An 18822-nucleotide genomic window follows, 5' to 3' on the forward strand; every position below is an offset into this window, starting at 1 on the left:
AACCTGCATATCTAAGTCCCAATTTTAGGCACCAATGTGATTCACAACCCCCACTCCATCCCTGCACTGCACCTAAGCTTCATCTGTAAAAGTTCCCTAGGTGCTTAAGTTTCTGCCCCTGGGCATATGCACTGCTGCCTTGCTCTAACCATCCAGATGCCTATCCCCAGTGTGATCCACAAAGCCAGGGGAAGACAGGCATTTATCGACCTCTCTCATCCATGGGACCCAATCCGGTACGTGTGTTCAGAGCATGCCTATCACATTGGTCCCCAGTCAAAATCCTGCCAGACGAAGAGGAGTAGGTGGTACCTTCCTTAACTTTTAGGCCAGTGCTTAGAAGGCTCATTTGGGATGTGGGAGAGCTGGGTTCAATTCCCTCACCTGATGGGAAGAAGAGACTTGAACGGGTTTTCCCCACCTCTCAGGAGAGTACCCTAACCACCGGGCTATGGGATATTCTGATGTGGTTCTCCATCAGCCTCTCTTAATTGAAGTTTGTGCACTTTAGATACATAAATATTTAAACAGTCATTAGAGCAAGGGGACTGGACCCTAGGTGTTCCACCTCTCAGGTGGGCACCCTACTCATCAGGATATAGAGTCACTCACTCACTCACTCTCAGACCCAGTGAATTAAGGATCACATTTTCTAGCATATATCTAAAGCTATCAGACATTTGTCTGCAAGATAATTTGAGCTAAATCCTGCCAAACTGCACATACACAACACAATTTAGAGCAATATGTGACTTGGACAGAATTTGGCCCTATCTTTTTTCATAGGTACCTCTTAATTACATGTCAAGGTTATATGGCAAGTGATAAACAATTCAAGATAAATTTTAAAAAAGCCTTACCAGGTCATTGCTAGGAACTGGAGTACGCAGAATAGCAGGGCCAAACCTTTCTTACCCCACTAAAACAAAAGAAACATTGCAGATTAAAATTGATTTGTACAAAAATTATTTAATTTAGTAACTAAAATTACTAGCCTACTCAATCCAGTTCACTCCAAAACCTTAGCTGATTCATGATGGTCAATCTCCTTATTTATGAAAGTTTAGGAGCTTAAACAGATCTCCTTCTCCTTTGCAATAACTATAATCAATTGTTAGACTATCATTCCAACTGAAGAGAGCTAATTAGCATCTTTGCAACTTAAGTCTTCCCTAGTTATGAAACTCTTCAGAACAAAGAATTCCAACTACCAAACTACTATCTCCTTCATTCACTATCCATATTTGATCTGTGCAACATTACAGTGTATGTTCTTTTCAGATACATGTTTACCTTCACCCTTGTATTGACACTTGAATTACAAAAGCATAGAACTGAGGTGGCTGAAGATACTTTTATACAAAAGTTTATCATTTCTATTTTCCTTTACTCATTTTAAGATCTTATGTTCTGCAACTCCTTTCCTACAATATGCAGTTGTAAGAGTGCTCTTGCTCTGTAGCAGAGATGCTCAATGCCATCCACCAACTAAATGCAATTCAAACACCAATGTTGCACACTTCCATTAAAAGTGGAATTTGTTTAAATGGATTCATAAGAACATAAGAATGGCCCTACTGGGTCAGACCAAAGGTCCATCTAGCCCAGTATCCCGTCTTCCAACAGTGGCCAGTGCCAGGTGCCCGAGAGGGAATGAACAGAACAGGTAATCATCAAGTGATCCATCCCATCGCTCATTCCCAGCTTCTGGCAAACAGAGGCTAGGTACACCATTCCTGCCCAAGGACATCTATCCCTCTGACTTCATTGAGCTTTAATGATACAATCCCAGAACCGCTCTTAAACATTAGATGAACCACAGAGTGTTACCAGAGCCAAAAATCTAGGCAAACCAGCTTGCTCTTAAAAGGGACAGAGGATTTCAGTTAATATCACTTACCCAGAATACAGCACACAGAGTCAATATCAAACACAACTGAGGAAAAAGAAAAATCAATGGGTATAGTGTGCAAATATCCAATCAAGCAAATAGTTGATATGTTCTCAATAAGTCATCAGCATTTTCATATGCACCATCGGTAATAAGGAAATCCATACGCTTTTCTATAGTATCAACAGTCTGAACTTAATCCTGAGAATTAATGCCAAAAACAGCGTCACTGTGAATCTAGAATTCACAATACCCATCTTCTGACAAGACAGGCACTAGCATTATGATGGACAATCCACTGTTAAAAACATCCATTCACAATTATTGTATTTGGCAAATACAGACTTGGTTTCTGCCAATGTTTTTGTCTCCCAGTAATAGTGAGACGAGGCCCACTAGGGAGCAGCTGTTTTGCATTCAATAAAAAAAGCTTAGATGAAACTTTATTCAAGCTACTCATGTGGCTCTTTGTTATTTCCTATCAGTTGTCAGTTTGCATTTTAATAGGACAAAGGAGGATGCCAAGTATATTTAGCTTCAGTATCTTGTAATATGTGATTCCAAATAGCGTAAGGGCCAAATTTATGAACAGAGTAATTTGTTTTTCTCATTAAAATAAAAAGATTTGCAATTGTAAGTACAGTGTCGTTAATTGAAAAGTAGGATTTCCCTTCAGGGCAGAGTATGGGCCATGAAGAGCCTAAAGATCTTGCTAGAAATACTGTCAATCTCTGTAATGCATAGTTTTTCCTACATGTTTTACACATTTATGCTTTCCAACTACCCTTTCTTCATGATACACCTTTCCTTGGTGTAACATTGCAACTAAGTGATTAAAAATGAAATGGTTTATAATCCCAGATTAGTCACAGAATTTATCTAGTATAAAATGCAGAAATACACAGTTAACCATTGCCTTGGGTTCCTTATCCAACTACATTTCCCCTAATCTGATTTCTGTCCTCTTCACTCCACTGAAACTGTGCTCAGAGTTTCTAAGAGCTTGTCTACATGAATACTTGGCTCCTGGCAAACTGGAGTGTAAACTGACCCCAGAGCTGACCCTTGGGTATGGCAAATCATGGCAACTGCTCGGGGCCCCATGCTTTGAGGAGGCCCCGCGCTTCAGTGTGCATCTGTAGTGCGGGACCAGGCGCCAGCTTTTCAAACTGCCGAGGGGTACTCGACCCCAAGCTCTTCCCCAGGCCCTGCCCCCACTTCACCCCTTCCCCCAAGGCCCCATCCCACCCAGTTCCGCCCCCTTTCCTGAGCCGGCCACATCCCCCCTCCTTCTCAGCCTCTCTGAACACCATGAAACAGCTGTTTGTCATGGGTGGGAGGCACAGGGAGGGAAGGGGAGGTGCTAATCCATGGGGCCGCTAGCAGGTGCTCAGCACCCACCATTTTTCCCCCCACGGGTGCTCCAGCCCTGGAGCACCCACAGAGTCAGAGCCTATAGGCTGACCCAGGGGGGTGGGTTTAGAGCACTAGGCTGGTGTAGGCATCAGCAGATGTTACTGTGCCTGCTCAGTTTGGGTGAGCACGCTCAGTACAACCTAGATAGGAAATTCTGCCAGGGAGCTGTTTGTGTCACTACACTGGCCCAGGCAGGGGGAGAGCGCGTCCAGGCGGATTTGTCCCGGACCCCACTACCCCTGTAGGGACGGCCCTGACTGACCCCATACTAGCCTGCTGCATACTAAGCATCCATGTAAGCCATGCTGCCATGCACTAACAGTTCCCTAAAGCATTTTAATCTACTCCCATTTAAAAACTAGATAGATTGAAGTTCACGGGGGAACTTCTAGTGCATGGCAACAGGGTCCACATGGACACTTAGTGTGTGGCAGAATAGTGTGGGGTAGATTTGTACTCCATCTTGCAGCAAATTAAGTGTTCATGTAGACAAGCCCTATGTGGCCTCTATGGTACAAATAATGTGTAAGTAGTCAAGGTGATGACTGCAATGCTTCCATTTTCCTCACTTTTTTTGTCCCATTTTAAATTCTTTGGGACAAAAGACTATCTTCCTGTGCAAATGTACAATGCAGAGCACATTGAGAGCTACTGCAACATAAAGAACATTAAAAAAATATTAAAATAACTAAGGTTGCGAAGTCTAGCATTCAAAAGTTAGGAAATTCCAGAATTAAGGTGGTCTGTGCAGCCTTAATTTGGCCTGTGTGCATATGCATTACGACAGTCTTTAATTACATGATCACATGCTTTTCCCCCCCTACAGAAAATCTGCCTCATTCAGTGTACAGAATGCATTTTGCTCACTTAAAAGAGCAGGTATGCAATATTTTGTTTTAACCTCATAGTTCAGTATGTGGCCCCAGGCCTTATTTACTGTACTTTTCTAAGTCTGCTCTGATGACAGAATTACTAATTTCCTGATGGGCCTTTCTATGGCATTCATCATTATACAGAGTGCTTCACAAATGTTAATGAATTGATTTTCACAAAACCTTGTGAGATGATTGGGTATTATCCCCATATTACAGCTGTGGAACTGAGGAACAGATAAATTAAAGGTCCAAAGTATCCACTAATTTTGGGTGCCCAATTTGAGACACCTAGGACCTGTTTTTTCCAGAGTCTTAGCATTAGATAGCACTTTATGTTCAAAACATAGTTGCCGCTGACTTCAGCTGAAGTGCTCAGCACTTCTGAAACTCAGACCCTAGGGCTTTAAGTCAGGCCCCTAGAAAACTCAATTAGTGCCCATGTGTGAAAGGGTTATTTAAGCGATCAGCCCAGCACCACAGAGGAACTCTATGGCAGGGACAGAATCTAGAGCTGACCAGACACTGGAATTCCCATTCCATTGGGAGTGGGGAGCCTCCCCCACCCCAAACATTTAAAAATGTAACAACTGAAATTTCCTGCAGACTGGGAATTCTGATATTTTGCTTCAACTTTTTTGAAACTATATTTCATTTTGACCTTTTTGAAAGGTCTGAGGCTCCCCAAGCTGCCCAGGCCCTAGCAGCTCACCAGGCAGGGAACCAGACAGCACGTGGAGACAGGCGTCCCAGGCTGCCAAGCAGCTGGGAACTATTTTCCCCTGGAAAAATTTGATATAGCAGAAAAAGTGAATTTTCCATCAGAATATCATTCACAAAGTTCTCAATCAGCTCTAATAAAATCCAATTATCTAGGGCTGCATTCAACTGCCTTAACCATGAAGCCATCTTTTTCCTTCTTTCAATCTCCTGACTCATTCACTACACACTTTCCAACTGCTGCAACAAAGAAAGTATGGGTCCTATAGACAGCAGCATCTTTTTCTACACAACATTGCTTCAGCCCCAGAGCAGGTCCACCTGGTGCAATGAATGAGACAGACATCAAGAGGGAAAAAAATAGCATGATCATGTATTTCAAGACTGCATAATGCATGTGCGCTAGGGCAGTGGTTCTCAAACTTTAGCAAACTGAGGACCCCCATTTTGATTTAAAATTTTTTTTGAGAACCCCCACCCCCAAGTCCCTCTGCTTAGCCATTGCCCCGCCCCCTTTCCGGGCCCTGCCCCTGTCCTGCCCCTTCTCCAAGGCCCCGCCCCTGCTCACTCCATCCTCCCTCCCTCCATTACTCCCTCTTTCCCACCCTCACTCACTTTCATCAGGCTGGGTCGGGGGGTGTGGCTTCTGGGAGGGAGTTTGGGTGCAGAAGGGGTGCGACACTTACCTTGGTACGCTCCCAAAAGTGACTGGCACATCCCTCTGGCTGCGGCTCGTAGGTGGGTGGAGGGGCATGGGGTCTCCCCACGCTGCCCCTGCACACAGGCGCTGCCCCCGCAGCTCCCATTGGCCGGGAACTTTGGCCAATGGGAGCTGCGGGGGCAGCGCCTGCGTGCAGGGGCAGTGTGCGGAGACCCCCTGGCCCCACCCCACCCCACCCCAGGGGCTGCAGGGACATGCCTGCTGTTTCTGGAAGTGGCAGACAGCCAGGAGAGGTAAGCCTGCTCCCCAGCATGCTGGAGTCGTGCCTGGGAGATAGGGGGAGGAGTTTCTCAGTGGGGCCTGTGGACCCCCTGGAGTCCCCTGGGGTCTGTGGACCACAGTTTGAGAAACACTGCGCTAGGAACCTGATCTAAGGTTACATGGACAACTTTAATCCTGGCATTTCCTAACTTTTGAGTGCTTGACTTTGCAACTGTTTTGGGTGTATACTTTCTTGGGTTTTTTAAAAAAGCCAACAGAAAAAAATTCCATCATGTGGCATCATATTTACACCCATATGGGTCATAAGCAGAATTGGAACCTTTAGTTCTACTACACAGACCTTTGCCACTTGTGCTGGTGGGTTGTTATCCACTATGTGGACCTGCAGACTGAAAGGGGGGCGGGGGGGAAAGAAGAGATGAGACTGCCAGTGAGTTTCACAGATATTTGCTGACAGTAGAGGAATGGTGAAACTCAAGACTCTAGAGTTCCATTCTGGGCGCTGGAAGGGAGTGTGCTCTAGATGGGCCCTGGAGGCTTAGCCCTTTCTGCCCAGTCCCCTCCATCCTGTCCCTTCCCCACCCTGGCTTTTCAATCCCAGTTCCAGTCTCCCTGCCCAGCCATTGCCAGGTCCATCCCCCACTCTGACCCACCACAGCTTCTTGTCCCAGTCTTTCTGCCCAGCTAGACCCAGTTCTTTTCCTATATCCTGACTCATCAGGTATGTTTCCCATCACCTTGCAGTGTGGCTCTCATCCCCTTTGCATTATATCGGGGAGCTCCCTCCTCTACGCCTCCTGAGCCTAGCAGAGGGCACTGAGAGCCCAGGAGCAGCTCCCTTCTCTTAGTTCCAGTGCCCTGCACAGCCTGGGCTGCTGTAGCTCAGAGCTACAAAATGAGAGAAATGAGAGAAATTTCTGCTCAGCCCCAGGCTGAATTTAGCAATGATGCTCTAGCAAGTCTCCACTGATCACAAGCAATGTGAGATTTCTCAAAGGTTTATAACCAGGCCAAATTGGGGGCGGGGGCGGGTGTATTTTCACACGGATGGCAAAAAGCATACCCTGACTCAAAGGCAACCTGGCAAAATTTCAGGTACCTACTCCAGCGCATGCAGACACTAAAGCCTTTCAAAGGAAAGAAAAAAAAATTCTGTTTTTTTAAAACATGAGACCCCAAAAAAACAAAAACAAAAAACCCCACACCATATTTTTCCTAGCCTCGGTCTCAAACAGCTGAACTGTTTTAGGTGAAGTTTTCAGCCTGAGGTTCACACCTGAAATGGAAAATTTCAGCCATAATGATTTAAGTTTGGCAAAATTTATGAGCAACTGAAAATAGACTCTTATAATGAGAAATGTCAGGCAATGTTAAAAGATGGTGTTACCACTCCAGCACATAATAATCCAATAAAAACTTAATGTGCATCTAGGCAATACCTTTTTCTGGCCAAAGCCTCAGATTTGCTTCCTCCCCCACCCGCCATGCAGTAAGATTTTAAAGTTAAAAATATTAGTAAATGTAGTTTACCAGCATAACAATTGTAGCAATTAATCTTGTTGGCTCAAACATTTTTTTCAGCTGCTTCACAGGCCCCATCAAGAAACACGTACTAACGAAATAAGGAAGAAACAGTAAGGCACATTCAAATAATCTTTGCAAGAAATCAATATAGGTAACTTATAGAGCCATCCAATATTTAAACTAGAGAAAGGCATCACCCTTCAACAACAGCAACTGATCAGGTCAAAGATTAATACTCTTTATACATTTGTCCTGGGAATCAGCCTACATGTGCTCCCCATTTCCTTCCAAAATATTCCTAGATTTATCATAGGGACACCAGTTTAAGTCTAGTCAATCTAGGACTGTCTCAAAATGAAATTCACCAGAATTGAGGAAACCTTGAAGGATTCTAAGTAGAAAGATTTGTCAGGTTGAGTATGACCAATGCCAAACCTGTACAGAACTTAAATTTTCATTTAAAAATAAAAAAAAAAGTTTCTGGCCCTACCAGTTGCAAAAAACCCTCAAGCCTCAACTGAGCTGCCAGGCAGTGAAAGTATCTGCTGCTATTACACAGTCAAACCTGCAGGGGAACGCCATTCTTAATCTGGTGATGAGATCAAGCATAAAGTAGAGGAACACCTGCAGCAGCCCTTGCTGAATCCTCCAGCCTCTCTCTACCCTGTGCCTAACTGAAAGGGAATGAAGGTCAGCAGCTCTTCTGTTCTCCTCCTCCCTAGGCCAGGTCTGCTCCTTCCTCATGTTGTCTGGCAAAGAACAGGCTCAGAATAATCCTGTTCTGCCACACTGCAGCTGGACTCAGCCTTCTCCTCCTAGATATAGGCAGGAAACAAGATATCCAAGATCCTTATCCTACTCCAGAGAGGGGCCAAAGATTTCATCTGCTCCAATAGCCCCTCCCTAAAGGAGAGAGGTGTTAGAAAAGAATGCCCTACCCCTCCCTGGAAAAATGAGATCATGGGACTTGCATGTTGAGTTGCCAGGACAAGTAGTGAGGTATCTTCTACCTACAGAAGACATGAGATCTGAAATAGAGGTACTGAAGACTGCATGAATGTACTGAGATTTCACTGGAGCAAAGAGGAGAGCAGATAAAAGAAGGAAAAAACCCTGAAGAACTGGTGGGAAGAGAACTGATGAGGTGGGGTGAATGGCAAATTGAGTGGTGTCAGAATTGAGAGTGACTCAGGATGTTTAAGACAGTCCAGGTTATTTAGCAAGCAAACAGCACGGGGTATTTGTGAGGAATAGGCATGGTGACTCATGTGAGCATATATCCAGAGATATGAGAATGAATCCAGGGACTGTGATGGAAGAAAGGGCTCTTCTCATCTGCAAGAGAATCAAGTCCTAGGTAAGTGTGTTTCCAATATGGGGTTTTGGGGGAAAAGAGGTAGATTGAACGTGTTGATTATGGGAATGACAAGCAAGAAGATTTTAGCACAAGATGGTAACTAAAAAATATAACCCCAAACAGCCTTGTAAAATTGTCTAAAGCAACTTGAGACTACATGTGCCCTTGCGTCCCCCTTGCCAATTTACAGTTTGCATTACATCTTCCCCATGTTTTAAATGTTTCTCACCCTTTCTGCTGTGTGAAAGTGCCATACAAAGAGAAAGTAAAAATACAGAGTAAACTGAGAAAAAGACAAGCGAATTTCCTCCTAATCTAAGGTACCGCTTTAAGAGAGCAGTAAGAGCACAGATAAGATTTTTAATTTGTCAATGGTCTTTAAAAGAAATGAAGGAATCCTGGAATTCATTCATCTTGGTTCACAGGGAATTAGTATTACTCATGAGGGTTAGCAGCAGCCAAATGGCTAATTTAATTTGGAGCACTGAAAATATATCCTGAGGCAATGAGACAAACCCTATTTCCTCTTCTGTAGGAAGAGACACAAGAAATTAAGTACACGAGGTGTGTATGGGGGGGGAGGGGGAAATCAGTTTTACCTACTTCCAATGTGAAAGAAACATCAGCATTTTTAATATATAGAATCGATAGTATAACTCAGGGGTCGGCAACTTTTCAGAAGTGGTGTGCTGACTCCATGTATTCACTTGAATTTAAGGTTTTGCGTGCCAGTAATACATTGTAACGTTTTTTAGAAGGTCTCTCTATAAGTCTATATATTATATAACTAAACTATTGTCGTATGTAAAGTAAACAAGGTTTTCAAAATGTTTAAGAAGCTTCATTTAAAATTAAATTAAAATGCTGATCTTACGCCGCTGGCCTGCTCAGCCCACTGACCGCCTGGGATTCTGTTCACCTAGGCCGGCAGCAGGCTGAGCGGGGCCTGCAGCCAGGACCCCAGCTGGCAAGTGGCCGGCAGCCAGAACCCCAGACTGGCAGTGGGCTGAGTGGGGCCAGCGGCCAGGACCTCAGACCGGCAGTGGGCTGAGCAGCTCAGCCCGGTGCTGGTCTGGGGTTCCATCCATTGGCTCCTGCCAGCCAGGGTCCCGGCTGCCAGCCCTGCTCAGCCTGTTGCCTGTCTGCGGTTCTGGCCCTGCACACAGAGTGGGTACCTACCTTCTCCCTGGTTCTAGCCCATTCTCTTCCTCTCTCTCTGCCCTGAGCTGAGGGTGGGAGTGCACTGAGCACAGGGCTGGGGGTGAAGGAGCAGGCTGGGCATTGGGGGTGTAGGGTCTGGCCAGGAGCTAGAATGAGGGAGGGGGCTCAGGGTTGGAGCAGGAGGTTTGGGTGTGGAGTGCTTACCTGGGCAGCTCCCATTTGGTGCAAGGGGTGCAGGTAGGAATGTGGGGGGGGTGCAGGAGCTCCTGTTTGGTGCTCAGGGTGGGAGTGAGAATGTGGGGGGTGCAAGAGTCAGGGCAGGGGGCGGGGTGTGTGTGAGGAGGGTGTGGGCAGGCTGGGTATACGTGGGGGGTGCTGGAGGAAAGGCTGGGGTCGTGGGGGGTGCAGGGGTCAGGGCAGGGGGCTGAGGGTGTGGGTGTGGGCTAGGGTCGTGGGGGTGCTCCCAGCCCCCTGCCCAGAGTGGCTCACGGCAGGGGGTTGGAGGTAATATGCCCGAGTCCACCCCGCCTTCCCCAAGGCCCCGTCCCCACCTCTTCTCTGCCTCCTCCCCGGAGCAGCGAGTGCACTGTGGCTCCGCTTCTCCCCCTCCATCAGCTGATCTCAGCAGGGAGAGAGAGGAGGAGGGGCAGGAACCCAGCACACTGGGGGAAGAGGCAGGGGAGGGGGGGATCTTGCCTGCCCTGCAACAGCAGCCAGCAGGACCAAGCTTCTTCACCTTGCCCCCACGAGGGGGGGGGGGGGCGCACAGAGAAGAGCAGGCCGGGGCAGGCAGGATTTTTAATGGCCCACTGCTGCCTGCCGGGGTCCCGGCAGGTAGCAGCGAGCCATAGGTTGCTGACCCCTAGTATAACTTATACAAAAAGGAGAGAACTGATCTCTTTTATTAAGAGTTGCAGTTAATTTGTCTAGCTCATCTCTTTCAGTATCAACTGATGGGTGAAAACATTTTTTGTTTAAAAAAAAAAAAAATCACACTGTTTGTATTTCTATAGCACCTTAGAGTACCTCAAATTATTTAACATTAATCTCACATGTAATGTGAGATACAGTGGATGACTATTGCCTTCCACTGCATTGCCAGATGGGGAAGAAAATTGTCTTAGAGGAGGAGTTAAGTGACTTGACCAAGGTTGCATGAAGTCAGTGAGAGCCAGGACCAGAACTACAATGTCTCCTGAATCCCACTTCTGTGCTTTAAGCACTCCAAGTTTATTTATAAAGTTAACCTTACTACACAGCATTTACTTAAATAGTTTTATTTCATGATACTTCTGAATGTTTGGAAGAAATAGCACACAGTGGTTTAAAAGCATTTAAAATGGGGATCAAAATCTCAGGGGAGCAGTATTATATTCATGATTTGGTAATAATGAAAAACGGTTTCAATGAGATTTTTCTCCCTTCTGCATATTAATTTTGTTTATGTAGTTTAAAAGTGAAGCATTACAGCTGTAGCTAGAAGTAATACAACTGGAACCATACAGTAAATGCCTGAACTCTACTGAAAGATTTGGGTATACTGAGAAGTCTCAGAACATTGGGTGATGAGATGTGTCATCTGTGCTGCAATACCTAGATTTAAGAGCATAATAATAAGCTTGATGTCACTACAAGACAGCTTGTGCATTAGCTAATTAGGGATATAATTAATACTAGAGTAGCTATTCTGCATTTTTTTATGTTTATCATTACACAGTTACAGTACAAGACCAATCTTATATTGACCTCCCTACACCTCATGTGTACATATCATTGCCATTAGTTCTGTTGCAGACAGATGCCTTGATCCGTTGCTGAGGAAAACAAGTCATAATTAATGCTAAGTTTTAGTCACTGGTCTTTTTAGTAAAAAAAAGTCATGGACAGGTCACGGGCAGTAAACAAAAATTCACAGGTCCGTGACCTGTCCATGACTTTTTTTTCACTAAAAAGACCCGTGACTAAAACTGGGGGGGAGGAGGTGAGAGAGGAAGATGCTCAACGGTCACTGCAGGTGCTGGGAAGGGGTATGTGGCGAGGGGGGCCACGGGTGCTGGGGCAGGGTTGGTGGGGCTTGGGCAGCTCCTGGGAAGCTGCGGCCCTAGTTCCAGCTGCTCCACATGCTGCCTCTGCTCCTCCCCAAGCCCCGGTTCTGCAGCTCCCATTGGCTGGGAACCATGGCCAATGGGAGCTGCAGGGGAGTGCCTGGCCGCCAGCAGAGGCAGCATGTGGAGCTAGGGGAGCTGAGGGAGAGGAGCCCCAATGCCGGTAAGCAGCGGCCCCAAGCCCTGAGTCCCCCCACACCCAAACTCCTGCTGCTGGGGGTAGGGGCATCCCAAGTAGGCGTAGTGCAGTGTACTCAGCACAGGAATATTAACTTTAACTGCTCTTCAGGGGAGGTCTGAAGGAGTAGGCACATTCAGAGCACAAGGGTTCCCACTCAGATTCAGTGTCCTTCACACAATCCCTGCCTTTTGCGTGCTGTCAATCACTGCCTCCTGGAGCAGGAGATAAGGAAGGACATGACAACCCCTTCTGCCTATGTAAGAGTCCTGGGAAATATAGGTAACACATTAGGTATTAGTCTAAAACAGGGGTGGGCAAACTTTTTGGCTTGAGGGCCATATCGGGGTGTGAAACTGTATGGAGGGCCGGGTAGGGAAGGCTGTGCCTCCCCAAACAGCCTGGCCCCCGCCCCCATCTGCTCCCTCCCACTTCCTGCCCCCTGACCCATCCAACCCCCCGGCTCCTTGTCCCCTGACCACCCCCTCCCGGGACCCCCGTGCCTAACTGGCCCCCCGGGAACTCACCCCCATTTAACACCCCTCCACCCCCCAGAACCTCCGCCCTATTCAACCATGCCCTGCTCCCTGTCCCCTGACTGCCCGCCGGGACCCCCGCCCCTTATCCAACCCCCCAACCCCCTTACCATGCTGCTCAGAACAGCATATCTGGGAGCCGCACCGCCTGGCCAGAGCTACACACGCTGCCACTCTGCCCTGAAGGAGCATGCAGCCCTGCCGCCCAGAGCGCTGCCTACACAGCAGCATGGCTGCGGGGAAGGAGGGACAGCGGGGGAGAGGCAGGAAGCTAGCCTTCCCGGCCAGGAGCTCAGGGGCTGGGCAGGACGGTCCCGCGGGCTGGATGTGGCCCGTGGGCTGTAGTTTGCCCACCTCTGATCTAAAAAGGTATGAAGAGAGGACACTTACTCTTAATCACCCTGACCCCTACCATATGGTGTCCCACAAGACTTAGTTCTTCCTCACACCTCTCTATAAAAGGCCACAGAGAGGCTGTAAGATGCTGCAGACTTGTGCGTCACCAATATGCAGATGAAACAAATATACACCTCCTTTGTCATCAATGCAGCCTTTGCCATTACCAGCATATCTTAATGCTTGGAAGAAGTCAGTCGAAGCTCAACTCAGAAAAGACTGAAGTGATCTTAGCAGAAGGAGAAGGGAGTAGAACAGTAACATTTTCCAACACTGTCATCAACCTCAGATAAAGGCATTAGATTGCAAGAAGGGGATAACATGCTTCAGAGTCATGTACTCATCCTTATGTCTGGACACAAATTGCCATAACAAGGAGTAATGCATTCTTTCACCTTCCACAACCATTTGGACCCTTTCCTATCAGATAGCACTGCAACATGCTTTTGTCTCTCAGGTTAAGCTACTACAGATCTACCCGAAGAGGACAACTGACACAAGAGGGCTGAAGACGGTGGCAGCACACAGTAGTGAGCGTAGAAGTCAAAGGCAAACCCAACATCATGCTTCACAAACTCTGGCTCCCCATTTGCTTTAGGTGCAAATTCAAACTCCTACTCTGCAAAACCCACAGGCTTGCAACCTGGCTACTACTTCAAATGGCATAACCTTTCAAGGCAGCTACACTTTAAGGGATGACACAGCTGATGACACTGAAGTTCAGACAATTGACACAGGAGGCAAAGGGGCAGTGTTCTCAACAAGCAGTCCCAACTATGATCCTTTCTGGGAAAGAGCTCCAAACAGGACCCAAGATTTTATGTAGATCAAAATATAAGAAAATGTTGACAGGGTTTTTTGGCGCTATGCACAGGGTTTGTAAAAGCAAAAAAGTTCAAAAGCCCTGAGCTAATCCTTTACACAAACACTCAGGTGAAAGTGGGGAGGGAGGACCAGGACTGAGAAAGAACTTTATGGACTCACAATTCATGTTCATAGAGTTTGGCACTTCGCCCTGGTGAAACATATAGGACAGGGGTGGGCAAACTACTATTTTGAGGTTCCTGTGTCCGTTATACCCACCTGTTTGACATGAAGGACAAATTAGATCAGGGGTAGGCAAACTATGGCCCACAGGCTAAAACCGGCCCCTCAGGGCTTTGCATCCAGCCCACGGGATTGCCACTCCAATGGCCCCACGCCGCTGTTGGAAGTGGCTGGCTCCACATCCCTGCAGCTCTTGGGGGGCCAGGGGGGCAGAGGGGGTCAGAGGGCTCCGTGCGCTGCCATCGCCTGCAGGCACCGCCCCCCGCAGCTCCCATTGGCCAGGAACAGGGAACCATGGCCAATGGGAGCTTCGGGGGAGGTACCCACAGGCGAGGGCAGTGCGCAGAGCCCTCTCCCCAGGGTCCACAGGGACGTGGTGCCGTCTGCTTCCGAGAGTGGCGTGGGGCCAGAGCACGCAGGGAGCCTGTCCTAGCCCTGCTGCATACTGCTGCCACCCCGGAGCTGCTCCAGGTAAGCGGCGCTGGGCCAGAGCCCACACCCTGAACCCCTCCTGCACCCCAAGCCCCTTGCAACACCCCGCACCCCAACCCCCTGTCCTGAGCCCCCCGCCACACCCCAGCCCCCCGTTGCACCCCAACCCCTTGCCCTGAACCCCTACCTGCACACTGCACCCCCTTCCACACCCTGCATTCCCTCCCTCCTGCATCCCAACCTCCTGCCCCAGCCCAACATTCATGGCCCTGCATGCAATTTCCATACCCAGATGTGGCCTTCAGGCCAAAAAGTCTGCCCACCCCGATATAGGAGAATGAATTCAGCACAACTTTACAAGGCCTCTTTTGTAGGTTAGCAGCAGCAACAGAAAGTTAAGTTTGCTATTCTTTTTCCTGAGAGCACAGCCTCAAAAGCCAGAGTATCAGCAGCATGGCAAGGCATCTACCTGCCGGAAGAAGTAGTGGAAATAGATAAAATACAGCAGAGTTTTAAATTTTAAAGTTAAACAATTTTTAAAAGACCATACCTGGTCTTATTCTAAGCCAAGATTTTTCATGGACTCATTTTTAGGGTCTCCCAGACTCGTTTTCCATTAAAAAAAATAAGATTAAAGGAGCTCTGGTTGAAAGCAAGATGTTTCCTATCATAAGATGCCCATACTGAGATGCCTACGTTAGTGATTAATTACTGAAATTGGGTGTGAGGAGATGGCATACAGAAGCATACAGAAGTCTAAAACCTATAGTCTACAACCTGCCAGTCAAAGTAAATAGAAGTCAAGATGTATTTATGAAGTGATCATAAAAACCACAATATAACTGTGCAGAAGAGTGAGGGAAATAAGTAACTGGTATATTCCCATTGTAATTAGTGTACTAGTAACATGAAAATGTAAAGTGCAAGATATATATGACCTGAAATTATAAACAGCATTGTTCTTCACATTTGAATATTAATGTTACACACAAGTTTGCAGGTAGAAATTCAGATTCCAAAATGGTAGAACTTATTAGTAATAACTAGGAAAATAATGCATACCTGGCTAATGCAGCAATATTTCCTATGGTGTAGAACACTGCAAAAAGTTTCAGCCCAGAGGGAAGCCACAGAAATGCTGTCCCCTGCACAAGAAAAAAATATTTTCATACTTTCAATTGATAGTCCATAAAGTTTAGTGTCTGAAAATAAATGTAAACCATAAAATTTAAATCACAAGAAAGTCACCACGACCTACACTAGTCCTACACTGTATTCAGAGACTGCACTAACCATCCAGCAGATTAATACCTCCCTCTACTGGCAAGTGAGATGCAATGATTTAATGTATTTAACAGAGTCTCCCTAATGTTATTGCAGAGGTGTGAAAATAAATCCTACCAATATTACTATAGTCAACATTTGTATAAGAGGCCTATTTCACAGGTACTTTTAGTAGCAATTGTATAGATGTTTACTTTTTAGGTTATTATACAGACAGACTTTGTTTCTTTAAAACCCATAATTCCAAGTTAGAAGCTCCTGTACATTATATGAAATGAAGACATCCATGAAGTTATAGCAAACTAATATCCACAGTCCCTCCAAACCCACTACAGAGGAAGTCCATCACTTCTCCCACTCACACTCCAATCATAACAAAAAAAGTCTGAGTTGTCAAACTTCAGCTGGCAGACCAAGCACGTGCATGGACAGGGGAGGAGACGTTTGAATCAAGCACCTCGCTATCAGCCTTGTTGTTTAAACCAGGGGGTTGATAATTCAAACCCCTCTGCAGATCAGAACTGCCATAACTAACATGGAAGAGAGGCAGATTCTAAAGGTAACGAGACGCCAACCCACTTAGCGTTTTTTCAGACAAAACCAATACCTTAAATCAAACCAAAAGGAGGACAATGTAGACCATAGCACAAGCATAGTGTTCCATGTAAAAAGTACCATTTAAGCAAGCAGCGACATTTTGCATCAAATACGGTTTGAGTGATCTTACAGTGAAGACCCAAGTGCAGCTCTCTAAATGACAAAGGAGTGGATGACTGTGGCTAGGTCCAGATAAAACTGTGCCACGCCCAGATAAAAAAAGCAACACAGGGCCTCTGCTACTTGATCATCCAGAAGTGGCCAGGAATACTTTAAGACTACCAGGATGTGAATATGACAAAGCAGAAGGCATTCTCTTAATGGAGCAGACTGCCAGTTATCCCAGCAGCTGAGACTTTCTCCAGGCTCATCTCACTCTTATCTGGGTTAAACCTCAGCCAGCTAGCTCTTAGCCAAGCCCTAATAAAGGTTAGATCCTGGATAAGTCATTTGTCTGCACCAACCAGACCTGCAAAAAGAGCAATGTAAAGCTAGGCATCATTCATATAGAGAGACACTGCAGTCCACCTACTTCATTCACGATGTTCCCAAACAGCCTCACAAACTTTAAGGCCAGAAGGCACCATCACGATAATCTCATCTGACCTCCAGCACATTGCAGGCCACAGAACCTCACCCACCCACTTCTGCAGTAGGCCCATAACCTCTGGCTGAGTTACTGAAGTTCTCAAACCTTGAGTTAAAGACTACGTTACAGAGTATCCACCATTTACTCTAACTCAAACCAGCAAGTGACCTGTGCCCCACACTGCAGAGAAAGGTGAAAAACTTGCAGGGTCTGCCAATCTGACATGGGAGAAAATTCCCTCCTTACCCTAAATACGGTAATCAAGCAGATCCACCAGCCAGACACCTAGGAAAGAATTCTCTGTAGTAACTCAGAACCCAGCTCATCTAGCGTCCAATCTCCAGCTCTTGGAGGAATCTGCTAATAGCAGTCGGGGACAGAAATACAGAACAGAGGAAAGGGGACAATGGAATTGTGGGGAACCTACATGAATCTTCAAAGCACATCAAATTGCTTTGTACAACCAGCTTCACAAGTGGAGAGGCAAAACCAGCCAATGGACTCAAAATTTTTATTAGGGCTGTCAATCACAGTTAACACTGCGAATAACTGAAAGCAAAATTAACATGTATTAAAAAATTAATGTGTTGTTTGCATGCCTGAGGGTGGGGCAGGAGACATCAATAGTGAGGGGCTGAAACACTAGCCCATGGCTTCCCAGGCAGCTGGGGCTGAAGCAGCCCATGCCAGCCTGAAGCCCTGTGCCCCAAGGGGGGCTGAAGCCCCAAGAGGGATGAATCCCAGAGCCCCCAGCCATGACCCTATATTTGAAAATACAGAAAACCCCCCAAATATTTAAATAAATGGTATTCTAATATTGTTTAACAGTGTGATTAAAAAAATTATGCAACTGATTGCAATTTAATCACGCAATCACTATTAATTTTAAATCACTCGACAGCCCTACTTTTTAACAGTAATCCAAGTGAATTTGAGCCTAGCATCAGCGTCCCAGATAATTCTCAGATTGAATGATTATTTTGTACACTGATAGCAGTACCGATCACTACAGTAGCATATTGCCACCTCTCTGAATATTTGGTTCCCTTTGCATTCCTCTACCAGTTCTCTCAGTGTCCTGTTCTTGCTTGCCTTCCATGAAAGACAGGGCAGGAACTATTACTAGCAAGTAACATTTTAAAAAAATGTAAATGACTTCACTACTACTTAGGGCATGGCTACACCGGAAACTTCCAAGCGCGGTCATGGAAACGCTCCTGCGGCAGTGCTTTGAAGCGCGAGTGGGGTCGCAGGCAAACCCTGGGAGAGCGCTCTCCCAGCGCTTCTGGTAATCCATCTCTACAAGGGGATTGGCTCCCAGTGCTCGGAGCCTGTCTACACTAGCGCTTTAAAGCGCTCTGACTTGCTGTGCTCAGGGGGGTGATTTTTCACCCCCCTGAGCTAACAAGTTACAGCGCTATAAAATGTAAGTGTAGACAAGCCCTTTGTCTTGTATCACATCTGCTTCGAGTACTCTACAAGATGCCTTCCCCACAGGGTCTGAATTGAAATAGGAGATGCCCCTCCACTACCCCTCCCGCACCAAACAGCTCAGTCACAGGCACATGTAGAATTAGTGGCTATGTTCAGCTAACTGTTCTAAGTATTTCCTGGATAGAAGTTTTTGAAATATTTCAGCTTACAGCTATTTCTACTTCCTAAAGACCACAGGTTGCGCCGCATCATTCAAAATCATACAGAAATCGTGTAAGAAGTCAAACCAGCATCACTTGCATTTTCCCAGGACAGAGATGATGTGTCTCCATATGTCTCC

General features: G+C 46.4%; 1 protein-coding gene across 2 annotated transcripts in view; it reads right to left on the reverse strand.

Annotated features, from left to right (window-relative positions):
• The window catches only part of SFT2D1 (SFT2 domain containing 1), a 73548-nt gene that overhangs the window by 36315 nt on the left and 18411 nt on the right, over positions 1-18822 (reverse strand). For both annotated transcript variants that reach the window (XR_012638861.1, XM_074948751.1), the window contains exons 3-6: positions 15641-15723; positions 7373-7454; positions 1901-1936; positions 861-919 (exon numbers count right to left, since the gene is read on the reverse strand). Coding sequence is in view for 1 of the 2 variants with exons in the window: in XM_074948751.1 (XP_074804852.1) it covers positions 861-919; positions 1901-1936; positions 7373-7454; positions 15641-15723 (260 nt within the window). In the remaining variant the exon portion in view is untranslated. The remainder of the gene's footprint in view (positions 1-860; positions 920-1900; positions 1937-7372; positions 7455-15640; positions 15724-18822) is intronic.

The sequence above is a fragment of the Natator depressus genome, chromosome 3, assembly GCF_965152275.1.
Source record: "Natator depressus isolate rNatDep1 chromosome 3, rNatDep2.hap1, whole genome shotgun sequence".
Taxonomy (NCBI): Eukaryota; Metazoa; Chordata; order Testudines; family Cheloniidae; genus Natator; species Natator depressus.